The sequence below is a fragment of the Euwallacea fornicatus genome, chromosome 26 (genome assembly GCF_040115645.1).
Source record: "Euwallacea fornicatus isolate EFF26 chromosome 26, ASM4011564v1, whole genome shotgun sequence".
NCBI classification, from domain to species: Eukaryota; Metazoa; Arthropoda; class Insecta; order Coleoptera; family Curculionidae; genus Euwallacea; species Euwallacea fornicatus.
Window position 1 is genome coordinate 1,542,167 of NC_089566.1, and position 21,073 is coordinate 1,563,239.

The following is a 21,073-nucleotide window of genomic DNA, read 5'->3' on the forward strand; positions in this document are numbered from 1 at the left end:
TTGAAACAATAGCTGTTTCCAAATGAGGCATCAGAAACCCATACTTGCAACTAAAAATTTGGTGATTGTAACTGTCACACATAAAGGAGGTTGAATTTAGAAATAAAATTGCTACCTTTCAAGATGTAGATCAATGCGTTTTGGTATTTCTTTAATATATTTGTGGAAATATGAAGACATTGAATTTATTCCATCCACGAAGTTTAATATTTTCAAAAAAATGTTCTAATTTCATAACGTCGACCTATTTTTAATATTAAAATTACACAATATTCAATCACATGGATTTTTGTCCCTATTTTCCGAAATGTGTACTGCGCGCCGGAGTGGCGTCTCAAATGAAATTAACAACATTGCGGTGTATCAGCCCAATTTGCGGCTCTTGCTCTACGAAAATTTAAGCATTTGAATTTGTCCAGCTTTATTAATCAGGAAAATTAAATAATAATAAGTATTTTAGATTATTTTTCATTTTTTTCAACTCCAAATTCATATCGGTTAATAGGTTAACATAAAAAATGACGATGTACCTACTTACATTTAAATTTTTATTTTAGGTATAGGTATAGTGTGTGTTTTAAGAAGATTTACACTTTCAGTCTGAAATCTATACTACGTTTGTGAAGTGGGTAGATAAAGGCACATACTGTCATGAGATAGAGATATACATATAATAAAATAATCAAATAGGAACGCTGACTAGACACTCTCGCTGGATTGGTGGAAAACCGGTGCGAACACTTGAAACCATCGGGATTGTCTAGTTCTAAATACCCTCGATAACCCCACCTTGGTATGAACGAACCATTCCCTTTTAGTAGGTATGAACGGCAAATAAATTTATCGTCTAAATAACTAAAAATTAAAGATGACATTAACGTTAATTCAACTTATATTATGGATTTTGACTTCCTAGATGAATGTGGAGAACTGATGAAACTAATGAAAGTGAATATTAATATACTAAAAGGCATTTTAATCCATTAAAATAATAAATATTTTCAATCCTCATTCAGTGACTTGAATTGAGATAATATTTGACATCAAATATGGCTTTCAAACCACATATAGGTACCTACTTATAGATCCGTAAACAGAGCATAACAACGTTCAATCGAAATCGCTACAAACGTGATTCGCTGCCAAACTGATCTCCGCTCCACATCACTGTTATATACAAATATGGACTACTTTTACAACTACCCCGACTTGATAACTAGTATTAGGTATGTGCGACGAAAGAGTTCCGTAAACCACTTTCGCTCACATCAACAACAATTATCAGATGTCAGTCTAGTTCCAGTTGGTTGAAATTACTACGTCAGATAATTCAGTCGCAACGACCTCTAACGATAAACGAGCGCATGAAACAGCCTGCACAGCCTTTTTAACCATTAAAACGACTAGAATAGGAAACTAAATATATGGCGACGCGACGAAGCGATTCTTTACATTGATCTGTATCGAACGGCACTTTAAGTGTCCCAAAACTCACACACTACATCCCTGTGTAACTTCATCTGTCGATTGCTGACTCCATCTACACTGGTGATTCGTCATTCCGGTATTGTCATTTCGCAGATTTTGTTCAAGTTCCAAAAGCTGGCCCATAAAATTCAGATTGGGGGAAATGATGGGTCGTACCTCTTTGACTTTCTTGTAGGCTTCCCACATTGACATGTGCTTGTATTTCATTATGTAAGCGATCGCGATCGTTGCGCTTCTGGACACGCCCGCTTGGCAATGCACGAGGACCCTGCAGCCGCTTTTTCTAGCTTGTTCTAAAAACAAAAAAATTAACTAAAATCGTTTCATTACCCCAAAGGAGCACAGGAAAACTGCCACTTTGGCAGCTGTTGCTCCTAATATCTTTACGAGGTACAGAAGCGGTAGGGGCTCCTCTAAACGCGGTAGTTACGCGAGGGACTTGGGCGGTGATTAAAGGTTTTTGCCAGGAATAAAATAGGAAATGAAAGACGTCTTAAGGCTGTGAATATTGCGACTTAAACAATGACACCAAAAATGAATAATAAATTATTCAGAGTGAGCAATAAATTACTGAGAATGAGTAATAAATTATTCAGAAAAGTACTTATTTGTGATCAAGACTCATAGTGAACTTTTACGAACCTAATAGTTTTTAAAAAATCGCACGCACTCACCGATAAATTCGAAAGCTTCCTCGAAGTATTGTTTCAGATTCTGGTGACCAGAGTCCGTTGCTGGAATCTGCTTATACGTAATGCCGCACTCTTCGTGGTACCCAGGTAACTGTGAGGTTACGTTCAAGACACAAGTAGCGCCTAATCCTCGCAAACAAGTGAGATCGGATGCATCCTATAAACGATATTCACAAAATGAAAACCTCGCAAATTAAAAAAAAAATAAATTAGAGAATTAGTTGTAACTGAGAAAATACATCAAATAAGTTACAAATACATATGCATGTGTACCTTGCTGTTGCCGAGATACAAAAATGGCAATACTTTCGATGCGGGGTACGAATCCACATCAGTTAAGCTGGGACAAGAAGCCGACGGTAATATTCCTCTAGAAGCCAGATTTTGCGAAAGGGTATGCTCACAGAATTCCTTGTGTTTTCTGTGGAACTCTCGATGACCACCTTAAAACAAATAAATACAGTTTCAATGTGGAAAATCTGAACCCTTGTACCTATACCACATTTACACATTATCATTAGCATTCTTCCCTATTAGACCACTTTAGACTCCAGGTATCACCAGTAATGCACACAGTTCAATTGATTTACACAAAGTATTTGCAACGAGGTGCCAACTAGTCAATTCGTGAAAATATGTGCAAACTCTTGTATGTCTTTTCAGAATTTTTAATATAATATTTTTTATATATTATAAATATTGTAATTGTTATTATAAACGTAAAATAATAAAAATAACTCAATCACCATAATACCTAAAAACGAGACGTTGCTTAATGTAATTTTTTTTAATCTTCAATAAACAATAGTTTCAGGGTCTTTTAAGCCAATGCGAACCTTAACGCGCATGTCAATTTTGTCTTGATTGACTGATGAATTAAATTTAATCTAACAAATCAAAGCAAACTTTGACTACAGACCAAAGATAGAATAAAGAACATTTTTGCATAAAGCAGAGGCCGGCACGAGGTGAATTCATGTTGACGAGCACTCGCTGATTATCCAAAATTCAGAGGTGTTATTCACGTGAGATCACAGTACCAATAATTTCCAACAATACTTTTAGTAATTATTATTTTTTGCCGTGTTCATGATTCGTACTTGAAGAAGGTGCTGAAAATGGTGCAGCATGAATGCAACCAAAATCAACGAACCATAGCGGTGGAACCGAACAGATGAGGCAGTTCAGGAAAAACCTAGGTGGTAAGTTTGAAGGACTTAATGGCTACGACCCCAGAAGGTGTTCCATTTGATTTTTGTCTCTGTGAACGAAAAGGAACAAAACATAGATGTAGACTCCAGAACGGTTTTGAAGCTTGCTCAAACATCGCCCATAGGAATTTCCGTACATTCGAGCTGGTATACTTGAGCCATTTTCGACGGCACTTGGAGCTCATTTGCCGGAGTTGTTGAGGTCCGAAGTTTGAAAAGTCACAAAAATATGTGTTTGAGCACATAAATGACTCTTTATTTGGAAAACTCAACAAGATACAATCAAGCCGCATTAGCCGTCTTAAAGAGCTCTTCGAGCTGATTCGTTTGAGTCATTTTCGAAGACATTTGAAGCTCATTCGCCGAAGTTGCCACGATTCGAAGTTTGAAAAGTCAGAACAAACGTGTATTCGAGCGCATAAAGGACTCTTTGTCTGGATAAATCAAGAAGATACAATCAAGCCGTATGAGTCATCTTCAAGAGCTCGCCGCGTTGATTCATTTGAGTAAATTTTGAAGACACTTGGGGCTCACTTGCCGAAGTAATTGAGGTTCACAATTTGAAGAGTCACAAAAGATGCGTGTTCGAACACATAAAAGACTCTTTATCTGGAAAACTCAACGAGGTACAACCAAGCCGCGCGTGTCGCCTTAAAGATCTCATCGCGGCGATCATTTGAGTCATCTTTGAGCGCGTTTGCAGCTCATTTGCCGAAGTTATTAAGCTTCAAAATTAAAGAAGTCGCAAAATATGTGTGTTACGCAAACATAAATTTTACATCGATTTTTTTAATTGATTTCCGAACAGACCTCCCGGGCGGGTGCCACAACGGCCAACCGAATTCCAAAAAATGTACCTTTCTCGGGAGGTAACAAGTTGAAGAAATTAGGAAGGGGCTCATCTCTCAAATTGGTAAGGGAAGTCGGACGAATGGCCTTCGTTAAGCGGTTTGACTCAACACCTGGAACGTTACTTCTGATTAATGGTCCTTTCCGACTGGTCAGGTGCGAGCAACTTTCGCGGACGACACAGGAAAATAAATCGGTACTCCACGGAGAGGAGGCGTGATAAGCTCGTGTCGATTTTTTGAACACGTCTAGGGACCAAGGACTGCGACTCTATATTCTTCCATGCCGCCCTCTTCCAAGGCTCTCCAGTTTCTTCGCTTAAAATTTCAAGATGCCGATAAAGAGGCGTTACCTAGACCCCGTTTGGATCTAAATTTAGGGCTGGTCAAATCGCTCTGGTGTTTTTTTTTTTTTTTTTGAAGAAAACAGCTCAGCCCTGACACAAGCAGTTCAAATGACGATGGACTACTTCGTAAACAACATAAAGTTCAACTATTATCAGAGAGGAGATTTTCCAAGTAAGGTAATAATCGCATGCCAAGTTATGTGCTGCACGAGCAGTAATCAAGGTCGATATGTGGAAAATGTACTTTTGCCAAATGTTCGTCATGTAGAGTCCGCTTATGTTGCGGAAAGAAACCGTTTCCCCCCTATTCCGTAAGCAAATTGTACCATTTAAATATCGATTGTGTAAAGTCCCAAACGTGCCATCAGTATTTCTTTCCAAAAAACACTTTACGTTTTCGATTGTTTTCTCTTCTACGTTGTTCTGGTGCCTCAGTTAATGGAACGAAACTCGTTCTGCAAAAATGTATCTTATTTCGCGCCGGGGCCCTAAGAGGATAATAAGCACCTTATGGGATTTTACAGCACCCGGATTGGAAACGCATAAATAATGCAATTATGGTAATTAATGGCATTTATGGAGGCTCCTTTTCTTATATTATACAATGTGATTCTCATGTAAACAGAGTGTGAATCACTCTTATTCATCAGCCAAATAACGAGTTTCCTTGAACGGAGTTGGGGTTGACTTTGATACCGAACGATTTAGCCCTTACTATCAGTAAATGACTAATAACTCTGACGAATCTCGTTAGGAGTGCACGTAACGTGTAACATCGATGTGGGTACCACGTCGGAACGTACCACTTTGGAGAGAACCACAAATTCGTGGTTCCATCGTTTTACTTTTATTAACCCCGCAGGATTTCGCACCGAGATAAGTGTTCTTCTACCTGAAAGGTGTGCGAGTGCATGAAATGGTGGATGACTCATTTACCCGTAATGTGGAAATATAAAAAAAAGGAAGACGTCCATAATGTGCTAGGGGTGTTTATTGAAGTGGAACATTACAGTACACAAACGCGCACCTACACGACACACGTCCGACTGAGTTGGTACCTTTACCCGTGGGTCCCGTGACATGTCAAAATGTTCAGTTGCAAAAAATACCCATTCAACCACCAGGTAGCACGACTTACTTTTAGGTATCGGGAAAAGCCGGAGCACTGGATAGGTGTTCCTCTTTATTTTCATCGCACCTACACGTTTCTTCGCACCACACCGATTATAGTAATTTCTCACGCGTACATACCACGAATACCCGGAAAATAGGAAAACTTATTTGGTCCGCTTGCAAAACAGTTTGCACAATAAATAAATGTGAAACACGCTGGCTCGAACAGGGTCACTACGACTCGAACAGTGGTAGGGCGAATGATTCATTCAGAATGTCCGCTAATGTTTATGTTCTGCGTCATCGTGTACGTTGCTTCTCCACGTCTGGTGAGAAGGCTGAAGGACGCCGACAGCGATCCGCATCGAATGAACATAGAACACACGAACATAGTGAACATTCACTATTGCCAATTTACAAAAAAACTTCCTACTTTAGCATAAAACAAACCATTTGTAAAGCACATTTAAAACAATTACCTATCCCTTGTGTAGGTACATGAATAATCTCTTATCATATTTTTGACGTAGTTCGTACTTGGTAATATTTGAGGATATTCGTAAATACATACATATGTATATCTATGTACACTTAACTGATTATGATTGGTAATAGAATCACATTAAAAAAAAAAAAAAAGTTATAATTTTCCGCTTTCTGTATTAAACGATGGACTCGGGACACGTTTCGTAAAACCACTACGTTTAAGCCTGTTTGTTAACAGCCCCCGCTAGTGTTTAGGGCGAGCATGCGCGTGAAGGTGCACCGCAGTACACTACGTTGGTATGGTAAACAGACCTTGCGTTCACAAATTCATCATTTTACTTTGGTGTTTATTATCCTTAATCCGTCTTCCCTTTGAACGTGGCGAATAGGTATGCAAAGCAGGCCGAAATCAGACTTCCGAAGGTAACCAAAGGCCCATTTGATACGTGATGATTAATACGGGAACGAACAGAGGCATATCAAGCGGAAAAGTTGCTAAGTGAACGTTCTGGGAACAAGTAAATTTCAAAATAATCTGACGCGTTTTAGAAACAATATACACTAATGGGTTTAATAAAATTTTTAAGTGTGAGTTTCATGTAAAAATCCCTAAAATTAGCACTTTGACTTTGTAGGTCACAAGGCTATACCACGCGGTAATAAAGACACTTTTAGTATATACAGTGATGAACAAAAGTATATAACAAGTGATTTTTATACACAATTTTTATTTTCCGAGCTCTTTTAAAATTCCGGTTTAACTATAAAGTTGTATGATGGCTATTAAGTCAAAGTTAGAACGTTTACTTCTGTGTTTTCCTTACTTCAAGAACAAAAATTGACAAATCGATGGCTGAAGGACAAGAGCATATGGGGAAATTACAGACTTTTCTTATATAAAAAGCAACTTGGCTATTGGAACTAAAAAAGTTGTTTTAATACCAGTTAAGTTTAATATTTAATATTAAAATAGTTAATAATATTATTAAAATTTTGTGAAATCTACTCGTAAACCAGGATTGCTTCATGTAATATTTTGGTAAAGGCGACACTAATAGTGTGCATTATTTGCATTACCAAGGTGAAAAAGAATTTTTTAAGAAAAAAAACACTGCGCACCTAATGGGTGCACGCGGTTCAACGGAAACATAATCAAGTTTACCAAAGACCATATTTTCCCTGCTGGGACATGGCAAAGAAATGTTTATAATATTTTTCGTGGCAACCTTAACCACCTAAAACTGATGTTATCTGTTAAGATTACACGCATGGCGTTAAAAAAAACAATTAACACATATACAGGGTGTCCCAGAAAGAAGTGCCATAATTTGAATCAATAATAAAACACGTAGAAAGCAACATTTTTTGCGTAAGAGGTATGAGTTTTCCAGTTTAATTCATTAAAAGATTTATTACAGTTCCGTTACCCGCCTATGGTATCTAAAATTGTTTATCCCAATTCGGATCCTTTGCATTGATTTTTTCCCTGCTTGCTGATGCGCATGTCTTTTTTGCGAATAATCATTAAACACGCACAGCTAAGTAGGGGGGCTTATTGGGGTTTTACGTTATTTACTGTTAAAATAATTTAAATTTTTGACTCACCTACAAAAGAGGTTACACTAAGTGTTCAAAATGTCTCTCATTATTGTTGGAAATTGTGAGGATATTTAGGGGAAATTGGGATTAACAACAAAATAAGAATGCACCAACCGACTTTACTCATAAACGGCACAAACACTACTGCGGTCCGAGCATGGTGAAAGATTACAAGAAATATTTCCCTTTTTATATAAACCTGAATCAGCTTGGTGCATACACAATGTGAGTCAACCCATGTCGAAATTATTATTTATTTATTACTATTTAGATTTTAGTTTTACGTATTGATTTGTAATTTAACAAATCCAACAATTATTCTCAAAGCACAATTGTATTGGGCGTTGAAAATTTTCTTCTACCCTTAGTAACGTTTCTCTATCATTTCGAATCATTCTGGCGACATTTTCAATGCGTCCTCTTAGTTCCTCAATTGTATCAACTCGAGTAAAATGCACTATCCGTTTCATATGGCCCCATAAATAAAAATCGCGAGGATTTAAATCTGGAGATCGAGCGGGCCACGCAAGAAAAACATTTCGACCAATTCACCCTCTGGGAAAGTGCTCATTTCATCATTCTCGAACAATTCGGGAGTTATGGCAAGGAGCACCATCGCGAAAATGACACATGTTTCCACGAATTTCCATCGAAACATTTTCCAATAAATGATTTAGCTCGTTATTTAAAAACTGTAAATAACTTCTACCATCTAATCGATCTGGTAAAAAGTAAGGGCAGATGAGCCGACCGTTTATTATTCCAGCCCATGCATTTATTGAAAATCTCTCTTGAAAATTGCGAGGCTTTATACCATGGGGATTTTCATCTGTCCAAATGCGAGTGTTGTGCATATTACATATTCCTTACCTGGTGAATCCCGCTTCATCGGTGGCTAATACATACAGAGCTAAGAAAATTTGGAACCCGCCTTAGTTTCATTAAAACCCAGTTGCAGAAACGCTGTCGGTGATGATAATCCTGCGGTTCTAAACATTGAATTTTTTAACACGTTGTGCTCTATTGCCAGTCTAAGAGTGCCCCACATCCAGAATTATTTCCAAAATTTCATTTTCAAAATTTTCAAAACGATTAGGCCGTTATCTGTCGCGATCTCGACATGCACCTGCGCAAGTTCCACTATTTCGAAGTCCTCGAATGACACGAACGTGTGCCTATTGGGTGTAGGACGACCCGGAAAGCGATGTGTCGAGCCGGATTAGAATTTCCATGGGTTTCCCCATAAGCTAACACCATATCACTGTATTCGTCATTTGTAAAACGAGGCATTTCACACGAAAACTTCTCAATACTCTCAAACTCTAACGTAATAAGAGAAACGACACGTATCAATCGTAAACAATACAAGACTTCCGGTGTATATCACATTTGCAGGACATGTTGGACAAAATGAATATACTTTTTTGGCCCTCTTCATCGATGATTGCCGCCCCTCTCTTTCTGAGCACTTCTTACAACAACTTGAACATCTCCCTCTAGTTTCCTCTTCCTTCATGGTATGTGACAGTGTGAGTTTATTTTCTGATAGTTTTGTCATGCCCACATCCAATAGAGATAACATTTTCCCGGATTTCAGTAATACTAATTTTCTTCCCAGCAACTTCATGGAAAACAACCGTAGCATTTACTAAAACCGTATTTGTCAATAATTCAACTGTTATTTTACGGTACCCCTTGATGGAGCGACGAACTGATGACGCACTTTGGTCCGACACGTCGATGAATCCTTTAGCTGTATTGCACTAGACTATGGTTGATGGTTTTGAAACAGGACCTCTTTTTGTTTGAACTTGCATCGTTTCTGGGATAGCTTTGGTGGTCGAAAATAAAACGTCCCGATCATCTTTCCATTTCTCCACAACAACTGTTGTGTTGCCTTTTTGTATCTTTAGCTTGCCTTTTCTCAGTTTAGCGATTTCCACAGCTTTCGGATTTAATTTACGGTTTTGTCGCAACGTTCCAACTAAATGTGTCTGATTATCATTCAGTTCATGAGCTAAACTGACGCTGGTACAAAAATCGTCAGTATAGAGCGTTCTTCCGGCATTGAGAATGGGTTCCAATAGTTCCATGACAATTCTGGAAACTGATGGCTCATCAAAATTCTGTATCCCATATACACAACCATATATTTTGATGGCATAGGTGTAGCCGCCATCGACACAAAGTTTGAACATTTTAATACCACATTTATGTCTTGTCCCTTGTCTTATATAGAAGAAAACTCAACCTGCTCCGAAATGGCATCATTGATTGGTGATGGTTATACCCTCTATGATTTGCTATTCAGCATACCTATTTGTTTCCGCAACTAGCAAATTTTGAACTTCCTCATCGAAAAATAAATAGAAAAAATCAATGTGACCTGTCAGTTCATCTATTTCTTCTCGTCGAAATCCGGACTTCCCTTAAAACATGAATTCGTTCGGACCATCAGAATTAGAAATGTCACTGCATATGATACGATCAGTTCGTGATGAACAACAGATATCAGGATTATCCTGATTTCGGTCCGCACTTACGTTTTGATCGGGTAAAATGGCTGCATCAGAAGATGTACTGGCCTCAGGTACTGCTTCCAACTTCTCTTTCTTGTGTGGCGAAACACTATCTTTATCTTGATGGCTAATTGAACTGGTCTCGCCTTCTTCTGCCTCAAACAAGGGATTCGCTTCTGAATCGTCGAAAGTGCCTTCGATATCACTAAACTCATAGTCACTGTCTTCTAATAGTCATCGAAGTTGCTCATCTCTGATAGTCCATTTCGGCGAATCGTATTTCTTTATTTGAATCAACAAGACAATCAAAACGTACTCGTGGAAAATGAATTGCAAAAAAAGGAAAACGTGTAATCTTATGAAAAAAAACATGTTTTTGTTTATATCTTTATTGTTTTTGTTTATACCTTTATTGTTTTTATTTGCATAGTTTAAAAATTTGAAAACTAAATAATAAACTAAATAAAATGGCATAAATTTCAACCATATTATGTTATTCATAAAAAAATAATATTTTTCCAAGCCTAAGGTAATATTTCCTTCTACAGGGGCCAGAGCATCAGAAATCGTCATATAGATCCACAGCCGCTGCATTCCTGTAATACCCACATGACTTTGAGCATAAACCTGTCTTGTGCCCAAATAGAGTCACGCGGTCTGTACAGAAAGTGGGGTGTGCACCAATTTGGTGCACATGGTCGTTAACGTGTTAATTCACGGCCTGACATTTGCTCGGCATCCAGAACTTGTTCACGTAAGATATTTCTGCCATTGTTCTTTTAGATGTGTAAAGACTTCATCCTTATTTGAGCAGATTCTAATCCTAATTAGTCGCTTCAAGTGGTCCCACAGGTGGTCGATGGGATTTAAATCCGGGAACTACGGTGGCCATTTAAGAACGCGTATTTTCGCTTTAGACAAAATTTGTTTTGTCAGTTTTGATGTGTTTTTGGGGTCGTTACGTTGCTTAAGAGTGGAACGTAGCGGCATATGATCCATCGTATAAGGTAAGAGGACATTTTTTTTTGTAGATCCCTACACATAAATTGGTCCATGATGTCTTTAACCCGATGCAGCGGACCTGCTTTAAATCCAGAAAAACGACCCCAAACCATCACGGATCCCCCGTCATGATTAACTGTGGATAGCACATACTCCATTCTTTTACTGACGTCGCACATAGTTGATGTCATCAGATCCAATTATATTGAATTTTCACTCGTCGCCAAGACAAATTCTCTGCTAATCATTAACAGTCCAGAGCAAATGACTACGCCTATATTGTAGTCGGGCCTTCCGATGCTTTTTGGAGAGCAGTGGTCCAATGCTGGGACAACATCCGGACAAGCTAAGATCGTCCAACTTCCTTTTAATGGTTCTTGCTGAGACGTTAGTCATTCCTTCCTCGACAATTAAATTTTTTATCTCTCTTGACGTTTTAAATGGATATTTAGATGAAATAGTTTTGATTAACTCAATTGTTCTAGCTGCAAGCTTTCTAGGCCGACCACTCCTTCGGGTATCTTCAATTGTGTCCTTTCGTTTCTATTCGTCGACAAGTGCCCAAACTGCTTTACGTCTGTGATTTAAAGGTTCTGCGATATCCACTTGTCGCAAACTATCATTACGCAACCGAGTAACATTAGTTTTTATTTCAAAAGTAATTTGGGGCCCTCGGCGCATCGCGACATTGCACGTGGGAACCGGACAACGAAATTTTAATAACGTTTACTCAGCAAGAAATCAACACGAATTGGCAGTCTACATATTTTTGTCCAAGCAAACGAGTAAATTCTTTTGATAAGCTGTTTTTTGCAATAAACTCAAGATAAACAATCTAAATAAATTTGGATTTATAGTTATAGAGTTTATTCATAAAGCAACGAAATTAAAATTCACTTTCTATAGGATTTTCATGGAGTTTCTCATTTGTCCATATTCATGAGTTTATCCATTATTGTATGTACGAGCCCTAACAACTAATAATAAACAGTAGATTTTGATCAATCCAGTTCATTGACAATTTGGATGGCTCCTGTTGCCCGTACGATATTTATTTATTATAAGTTGTCTTAAATGGGCATTAATAGCTTCTCCGCGACCCATTTTTAGTGTAACGGATACTGGTAACTGGCAATGCGTTAATAAAACATAGCAATTATTCTTCCGATGCGTATCCAGTAAATGGTACATAATTAAACAAAATTCCGAACATTTAGTTGTCAACCATTTTTGCTCACGTTCAATTCTATTGTTAATATTTTCAATAGTTTTTTGTTAAACCTTTAAACAAATAGGTAAACCGAAATAAATATTTTCCGAGAGTGTCCATTATTAATTAAAGCTTTTGATTATGTTTCTGTCCAATGTTACAGGTACTTTCATATCAAGAATATGTTTGTCCGAACATATAGTTGTTAGGGTCGTAGTAGTCTCGCCATAGTGAAAATACTACATATACAGGGTGTTTCCTAAGTACGGTACAAAACTTCGGGAGCGTATTCTACGGCTAAAATTAAGGTAATTTTGTTAAATAAACTATGTCCCAAAAATGCTTCGTTGCGGAAATACAGGGTGTGAAAATTTCTTTAAAAAACTACAATTTTTTAAATATTTCCGAGACTCATCGAGACATTTTAATGAAATTTTGCAGGGCTTGAAAGTTAGCAACGGTGCGTATTTTACGCTAAAAACAGTGGCTGTTGTGTAACCAGTGGCGTGCGGGCAGGATAATTGCTGGACACTTTACAGAAAAAATGTGGTACGCCACTGTTCGTTCCCAATATTTTGTTCCTTTTTTAATTATATGTTCGACTTGGAAGGAAAAAGGTCTCTTGAACTTTTTTTCGTAGGACGCACCGTTTTCGAGTAAATAAATAAAAAACATTGTAGCTAAACTTTTTCATTCTTTTTTATTATTCTTAAGAGAAAAAATGCTTGTATGAAGATATGAATTTTTTTGTCGTGTTTGGTAGCGAAATTGTCGACATTTTACTAGTCACCAACACCGTTCACTTGTCTGTGCGTGAGACATTAAAATTCGAAAATGAACAACTTTACTAACGCTGAAATGGCTCAAATGCATTTCATGTATGGCCTATCAAATGGAAATTCGGTAGAAGCTCGACGATTTTATCAGGAACGTTATCCGAACGGAACAACGCCATGTACTAAAACATTTAGAAAGATACGTGCCAGATTGAGTGAAACCGGTAATTTTAAACATAATCCGGAAGTTCGTGGTGGACCTCCAACAGTAACAACGCCTGCACTAGAAGAAGCTATACTGCGAGAGATAGAAGAAAATCCTTCAGCTAGTGCCAGGAAGATGGCACAACAACTTCAAGTGAGTCCAAAGACTGTTTGGAAAGTTTCTCGGTTATTCCCATACCACATACAACGAGTACAAGCTCTGTTGCCCCGTGATTTTCTGCCAAGGCTAAATTTCAGTAGGTGCTTACTCCATACAGTGGCTCATAGCAACATTTTCTTGAGTGAAATTAATATATATATATATATAATGAATAATAAATATATATGTATAATGGACTATCTACTCCAGTGGACACAAAAATGTTAACGTTAACCTCTAAATAGTGAAGAAATGAAGCCTGGTTAGAGTGAAATTTTTTTATATCATAGTCACCTATTGCAAAAAGTGTTTGTTGTAAAAATAGGTATGTAAAATTAATACGAGACCCTATAAATTATAGTTCATTTTAAAGTTAAAAAAATGCCTTTTTAACTATGACCGAAACAAATATGATTTATATGCAAAAAAAATAGTCTCATGTCGTAATTCAACTAGTGCATTAATAGACTAGTGAAATGAAAAAAATTAGAAGAATTTTTGGAAAATACTAAAAACCGGACTTTTATTCATTAGGCAAGAACAAAAGACAATAAAAAAATGTGAAAACGGCATGGAACTTGCTTAAAAAAAGTAATCGAGAATGTATAATTACTTTTTTTCTATCTCTTACTGTTTCGTGGATTTCCTACAAGAACACCGAAATTCGCCCACCCTGTACAAATGAATGAACGTACGTATTTCTACTAAACGTACTATATTTTTTATTAAAATGTTTCATTTATTTTATTATTAAACTGGGTGAACATCTACTCAATAATTTAAAATGGTGAGTTATTAATGTAATAAACACGTTGTAAGTGTCACTGTTGTATTTTTTATCTGTACTCTAAATAGTGAACGACCTCGATGGAGTGATAAAGCCGCTCATTATTTAGTTCAGTACATCGAAAATTTACTGTATTGATATATGCTTTCCGATCAGCCTGTTTTCTACTATACCCACGTTCAAAAATTCCATTTAGCACCGACCTTCCTTTTTTTCAAATCAGGTAAAAATTGTTGTTTTGTGGCCTCGCAAAGGGATAAAAAATGAATCCTATTTTGCGACCTCACAAAACTAAAAAAAAAACCAAATCGTTCCGACTATTTCGTGTCACACAGGTTTAAACTGAATTAGCGGATGATGAAATTTTAAGAAATCAATAAGGTTTCAAAAAGTTAAAAAAGCTCAAATTAGACCGACACGTAGGGCTAGATTTGAGGGCAATCATTGAATATAGACTTGTGTCAGCTGGCGGTTCAGTACACTGCTTGAGTGACATAAAGGCATACGTGTGTGCGCGCGCAATCACTGACTTCAAATCGACTTGATGATAAAACATAAAGATGTAATGACAAGCGACAAACTAATAGGCCCTTTCTAAACATTTTTTGAACACCAGTCGACCCGAGAATGGCAATTTTCTCATGTTGTTTATTACACTGGCGGCGTCAGAAACAGTATATGAAAATCTATGATTTATTTCAATTTTTATTCGTAACACAAACTTCAAACCATGTGCATACCTATCCCAGGACTGCAACAGTTAAAAACTCAAATTCATGGATGCGTGCGTGGATTTGGATAGTTTCCAACAGACTTGACACTTTTTTTTGTTTACTATTGACAGTGACTCACTCCTCATAAATGTGTGGCTTAATATAGTTAGGAGCTTGGGAAGCTCATTTGCGATGTGGATTTAAACACGGCTCGTTGGTTTTCTAGATTTCCAAGAGGAAACAGAGGGGGTGGAACTAATATTAAAATTGAAAGTAAAGGTTGATTCAGAAGACCATTGAGTATAGCGAAAAAATTGTTTCAGGCTTAGCAAACAAGAGCGGATAATAACGAATACTTAATATGTTTTAATTTAGGATGGGACTCGTCATCGCCATATCGATAAGAATTTTTTTCTGGAGACATACTTTATGCACTTCTCGCACTTTGAAGTGGAACAAATTCTGAATGTGGTTTATTTAAAAAGTTTTGTGATATCTATAGAGTACTTCAAAAAATACTGGAGCAAATATTGACGTACCGCCTTAGCCCTTATAATTTAATTTCTTGAGATAAGCGACAATTTTGCTACAAGTATTAATTTTGATATGTTATGAGGATTGGTTCCTAAAGTGTGGTCCTTTGTGTAATGAGAGAAACAAAATTCCTCTTAACATTTTGAATATATTTTTATGTTTCTACGCTGATTGGCGTCCATCAGTATCTATTTAAAATTAAGCATGAGCATTGCGAACCTCCTGAACCCGAACTGATAAAGCCACTCTCGACGGATCAAAACGTCTAAATATGTCCGGGCGTTTTCATCCGTTTTTATAGAATTTAAAAAATGTAAGAAATTTTTTCTCCCAATATACAATGGATCACATTGCAAAAACCAATCCTTGTATCATGAAGGTCTTGGACCTTCATGATACAAGAAGGCCACGCCGTTTTTGAAGTTCATAACAATATATGTATTTTTTAAAATACATATGCAGTAGAAAAATAAAAAAAAAAAAAACGTTTTATACAAAACTTGCTGGAAAGGTATCGAACTTAAAAATTCTAAAAAAATTTTTGTATCCAAAAAAAACTATTTCGTAGGCGTCGCGACGCAGAGCATCGCTTACTAAATTTAAATGTATAGACCATTCGTTTTATGGAGCGTCGAGCTTGAGTGATCTTGTACAAACACACCCATAGACAACTTTTTATAGTTGTCTCATATTTTACAGTTGTATGTAATTATTAGACCTACTCCTTTTTCCTAAATTGCTCATAATTAAGAGAGAATCCCGCAAAAAGCTCTTTTTCAAAAAGTGTGGTCTCTTTTTCAAAGAACCAGGGATATCTGATTACCCATTTACCATCAACCCGTACCAATTTTAAAAATACTTATCACTATCCGAGCTCATACAGTATGAAAAATGGTCCAAAAATATTTTGAAAGTCACTTTGAAGTGTGGGTTTGTTACGCCTTGAAGTTTTATTTTTGTGAAGTTGAAACTTATTCACTTCTCTAAGGACATTTAGGCGATAACACACGCGTAATTGGTACTCAATCACTTACTAAAATCAGATCGGATCAATAATTGATCTAGCTTAACATTCCTCAAGATCCATGCAATTATAAAAGACAAAATATTGACAAACTTCAGTTATAAACTTCTTAATTCGTAAACTTACCAACTAAAAGCGATGGCTCCTTGTGATCTTCCACGAGAGACACAAGCACTAACAACAAAGGATGGCCTAGTGTAATCCTATCTTTCTCACTTGTGGAATCGTCATAAATCACCACCTCTCTGAAGGACCGTTTTTTGAGTACCTCCTTGCCTTCCCGTGTGGTGGCCAGATCGGCCAAAGTTGCCTTTCCTTGTTGCAACCTTTTTCTGTTAAATCTATCCGAACAGTTCACATTTATTGCTCCACTAATATGATTCATGTTGTAGCTCATAAATGGCCTGCAATCCAACAAGATGAAGTTCTTCGGTAGTCTGGGATCTTCCAATTTCGTTTTTAGAACTTCGGGTTTCATTGTCTTCACCTTGCTCAAGACTTGAACGCGTTGTACCGTGGCAGATTCTGCACAAGGGCTGGTGGGCAAACTGATACTATTTTGAGGCTCCAGTTTGGACCTTTTGGTTGGATGCAAAGGGCTGGCTGTAGGTCCGGGTTCGCTGATACTTCGATTCAATGGAAGTTTTAAACCGCTTCGCGGTCGAGTAGCGTCTAAGCAGACCGACATTTAGGCGGTGACGTCTGCCGTTTACGTCACGGGCTAATTCGGGAAGAGCTGAAAAATACAGGAAAATACGGTTAGCATCACGTACGTTATTTTGTGAATATGAAAAGCGATTTAGTTTTGGCTTATTTTTTCAAGTATTCAAAACAATTTTTATCTATCGCCAAAATCTGTTAACTCACTAATCAACAACATATCTAGATCCCTATAGTGAGCTTCTTTTGCGGTATAACAGGACTTTATATCAGTTGAAAACTTTGATATGCAAAATATCGAATGCGTTGAAGCATTAAATAGTAAACATTAAAGAAAGATAGGGACCTAAGTAATTGAGGGGGTGAACAAATGAGGTAAAATTATTTCACATGAAAATTCTACAAAGTTTATTATGTAGTGAATATACTATAACTAGTATTCAAGGACAATTTCTTATTGTATTTTTAACTCTTTAACTTGAAGCCCTGAATAGGGGTGACAGTTACCTCTAAAAATTTCAAATAAGAAGGTACAATGATGATAATTTACAAGATTGAAGTCACTACCATTACACCCATAGATATGGCAGCTTGTCAAAATCAGTGTGGAAAAACCTTTTATTTCATAATTAATTTATCACAATAAAAGCTGCAGACGTCAAAATGAGGGTAAGAAGACTTTTAAAAGTGAAACATCACTGAATCGTTTTAACAGAGGTGAGTTTTACTCCGCAAATTAAAAGTGTTGTCATATATTTCCGTTTTAAATACTGAAAATCGAGAAGCAAAGATATTCTTTGTCTCTGCATATTAGGAATATGTTTAGGTCTGCACACTGGTTCTCCCTTTTAAGCTGATTGAATTTTTTTTTAATGTTTGCAGATGGAAAATAAAACTAACTGACAATAACATTCGCCATTTACTGAGAACTCAGACAAAAACTCTCGCTACCCTTTTGATGTTTGTATAAAATATATGTACCATATGCATGTGAAACAATATACAAATTCCCAATTTCTCTCACTGAAGAATGGCTGTTTTTTGGCATGAATCATGCCATCATTTCAAAAGGTTGATTTAGGCTAATCAATTGGTGTTTGATCATTGTACCTAATTTACCAGTCTTTCTTAAAACTTCATTATCTGTGTTGATTATGTGACGATTTTCGTCCTAGCCTTTAGTAAAGAGCGGACTTCTTAATTAGTTTTAATTGATAATAATATTATGCCTCAGTTAGGACGAAAATGTTTGTTAACGCTTCGGTAACAGGTTTGTCACCTTCAGAATCTAGAAAAAGAATTGTGATAGAAAAGGAAGCATTTTTTTCCTTTAAAAATAAATAATATAAGAATAACTACCTATTATTTACAATTATTTACATAATATGATGAAATTTAACATAGGCTTCAAAAAGTGACATTAAAACATGTACTCCTAGTAAGAAATGTGTGTTTTAAAAAACAATCAAAATTACCAAAAAACGTGAAAAGGGGAGTGCCTTACTGTAGTGTGTTGGACTCAATGTCGTTGATACTTTATGTTAATAATTCAATTGAAGTTGAACCTAATAAAAGAATATGACAAATGACGAATTACGTCGATGACACTACTATTCTAATAGCAAGCAAAAATAAAAATAAATTTAAACAATACGTTGAAAAAGTCATGGCAATTGATTTGCAAAAAATAAGATAGTTTGACATAAAAGAGTGAGAGAATAAGGGAGAAAAAAAAACAATATTGTAATCCACCAATGTTACAAAAATTCTCCATTCAATGAGCCACCTAATATATATAAAATTACACATAGCAGAAGTTCCCATACAAGATAATGTAAAATTTTTAGGAGTGATAATTAATAGTTATCTGCTTTGGAGGTCTGACATACAGCAAATAGTAAGTATACTAATCTCAATATGTTATACAATGAGAGTAATTTATACATATATTCAGTTTGATGTTAGGAAAATTATTTATTATGTAAATTTTGAAAGTGTCATTAGATATGAGATTGTTATGTATAGGAGCAGTAAGAATGCATTCAGTTTTTATTTATTAGAATACAGAGTTAGAAATTGCATTAATCCTAGAGTTCAGAGAATTTGGAGAGGAACATTTAAGAATATTGAAATTAAGTCATCTTCTAAATAAATATTCTGAGGTTCACTCTTTTTTAAAAATAGAAATATATTTAAGAAGCAAGAACCTCAAAGTTTATATGTAACCAGAACTTTAGATTATTCATATCCAGTGTGTAGACTAACTGTGTATTAGAAAGGAGTCTATGATCAATATAAAAAATTATTTAACTCAGTGCCATTAGGTATAAAACAATGCACTAGATTAAAGCTGTTAAGAAAAAGTTACTTAAAATGTTACTTTACAATCTTACTCTTTGGAAAAGTATAATCATGTTATTCGGAGGTAACAAACATAGGTTATATTTTGGAAGTTCTTTGAGGTTATTATGTGGTATTTTATATTGTTGCAATAAAAATCATCATTGTTATTATAAATAACTCAAGTACTATATCAGATCTAATACCAAGTCTTTAGTGTGGAATGTGGAACATAGTAAATTATAACTGAGTAACTACGAATTGTCTTGTATAAGACCAGTGCTTTGTTTCATACCATTACTGACATGGAACTATCTACTGACTAAATTACGTTTTTTTAATGGCAACAAAATTTGAAGCTGAAATCATTTAAATTCAAAGAAGGACTTCAGGTGAAGGGTGTTGAACATCAAGTTATCATTTACGTATCAAAACAAACCTACAAAATTATTTGGGGATATCAGCTATACAATCTATGTAGGCCTCCACTAGTCATGACTATAAATTGTCCTAAAAGGAAGCAAGTGGAGATAGTTTACAAATATTTTTAGATACTTACAAAAAAATCATGGATGGTTGATAACTGTGATAATAAAAGTTTACTTCCAAATACAAGAACGTTCATTTCCAATTCCTTGTATATCCGATATGTATATCATTATATGTATTTTATATTTTTCAAATATTTACGTTACCAAAACTCTTAAGTTTACAAGGCGTTCACTATAGATAACGGTGATATAATAAGTTATCCAAAGAAAAAATCACAATTGGTTAATTCTGACGAAAAGGAAAAAGGTAACATTTAACATTTCTTAAAACTTAACCCAGAAGTAAATTTTTGTTCACAAGCGACTGTGTCGTACCTGGTTATCAATCGGTACGTCAAAAACACTCGAAGCTCAATACGCACACGGTACGTACACACAAACATTGAAGTATACAGAATATGAGTCATCTATCGCACATGACACATAAATGGATGACAGGGTTGCCAGCTGTAGCGATTTGTTGCAAAACCTAGCGCTTCGTCGTTTGTTCCTGGCCATCCCATTTCTGCGTTTGTTAAGTAACCCCAAAATCGACATCATGTCGTGTAGATGCAACGAAGAAATGTTGTACCTTTCTTTACTACTCCAGCTTCTTCTTTTTCATATACGTACATACTCTGCGCTCAGGCGACCATCACATATAGCGAAAAATATTTGAAAGAGGGACTTCACGTATCCCGAAAATTCATTCTAACTAATGTTTCTTATAAGGGATTTCCGTTTTTGATCAATTTTTTGAGATACATGACGGTAGCTTTACAGACTACGTTACGTACAGAGCTGAACAAACCAGCAGATAGCTGAGACAA

At 36.1% G+C, this 21,073-nt stretch overlaps 1 protein-coding gene and 1 pseudogene across 3 annotated transcripts; both read right to left on the minus strand.

Annotated features, from left to right (window-relative positions):
• Positions 1 to 452: 452 nt before the first annotated feature.
• On the minus strand, positions 453 to 20,709 carry LOC136347138 (dual specificity protein phosphatase 10-like). 3 transcript variants are annotated; one of them, XM_066296862.1, is made up of 6 exons: positions 20,273 to 20,631; positions 20,157 to 20,223; positions 16,840 to 17,449; positions 2,454 to 2,623; positions 2,163 to 2,337; positions 453 to 1,781 (listed from the first exon to the last, which is right to left on the minus strand). In XM_066296862.1, the coding sequence occupies exons 3-6, from the start codon at positions 17,399 to 17,401 to the stop codon at positions 1,492 to 1,494; spliced, it is 1,197 nt and encodes a 398-aa protein (XP_066152959.1). In that variant the 5' UTR covers positions 17,402 to 17,449; positions 20,157 to 20,223; positions 20,273 to 20,631; the 3' UTR covers positions 453 to 1,491. The 3 variants fall into 3 exon arrangements, with proteins under 3 accessions (XP_066152959.1, XP_066152958.1, XP_066152957.1); XM_066296861.1 differs by lacking the exon at positions 20,157 to 20,223 and having other exon boundaries at positions 20,580 to 20,709; XM_066296860.1 differs by lacking the exon at positions 20,157 to 20,223.
• On the minus strand, positions 9,008 to 10,596 carry LOC136347144 (uncharacterized; annotated as a pseudogene).
• Positions 20,710 to 21,073: the final 364 nt, after the last annotated feature.

Excerpts from the sequence above, each read along its gene's own strand:
- LOC136347138 (XM_066296861.1), bottom strand. The coding sequence starts at position 17,401 with ATGTCGGTCTGCTTAGACGCTACTCGACCGCGAAGCGGTTTAAAACTT. Across the intron at positions 2,624-16,839 it reads GGAGCCATCGCTTTTAGTTG|GTGGTCATCGAGAGTTCCAC; the intron begins GTAAGTTTACGA and ends ATTTGTTTTAAG. Across the intron at positions 2,338-2,453 it reads TGTATCTCGGCAACAGCAAG|GATGCATCCGATCTCACTTG; the intron begins GTACACATGCAT and ends TATCGTTTATAG.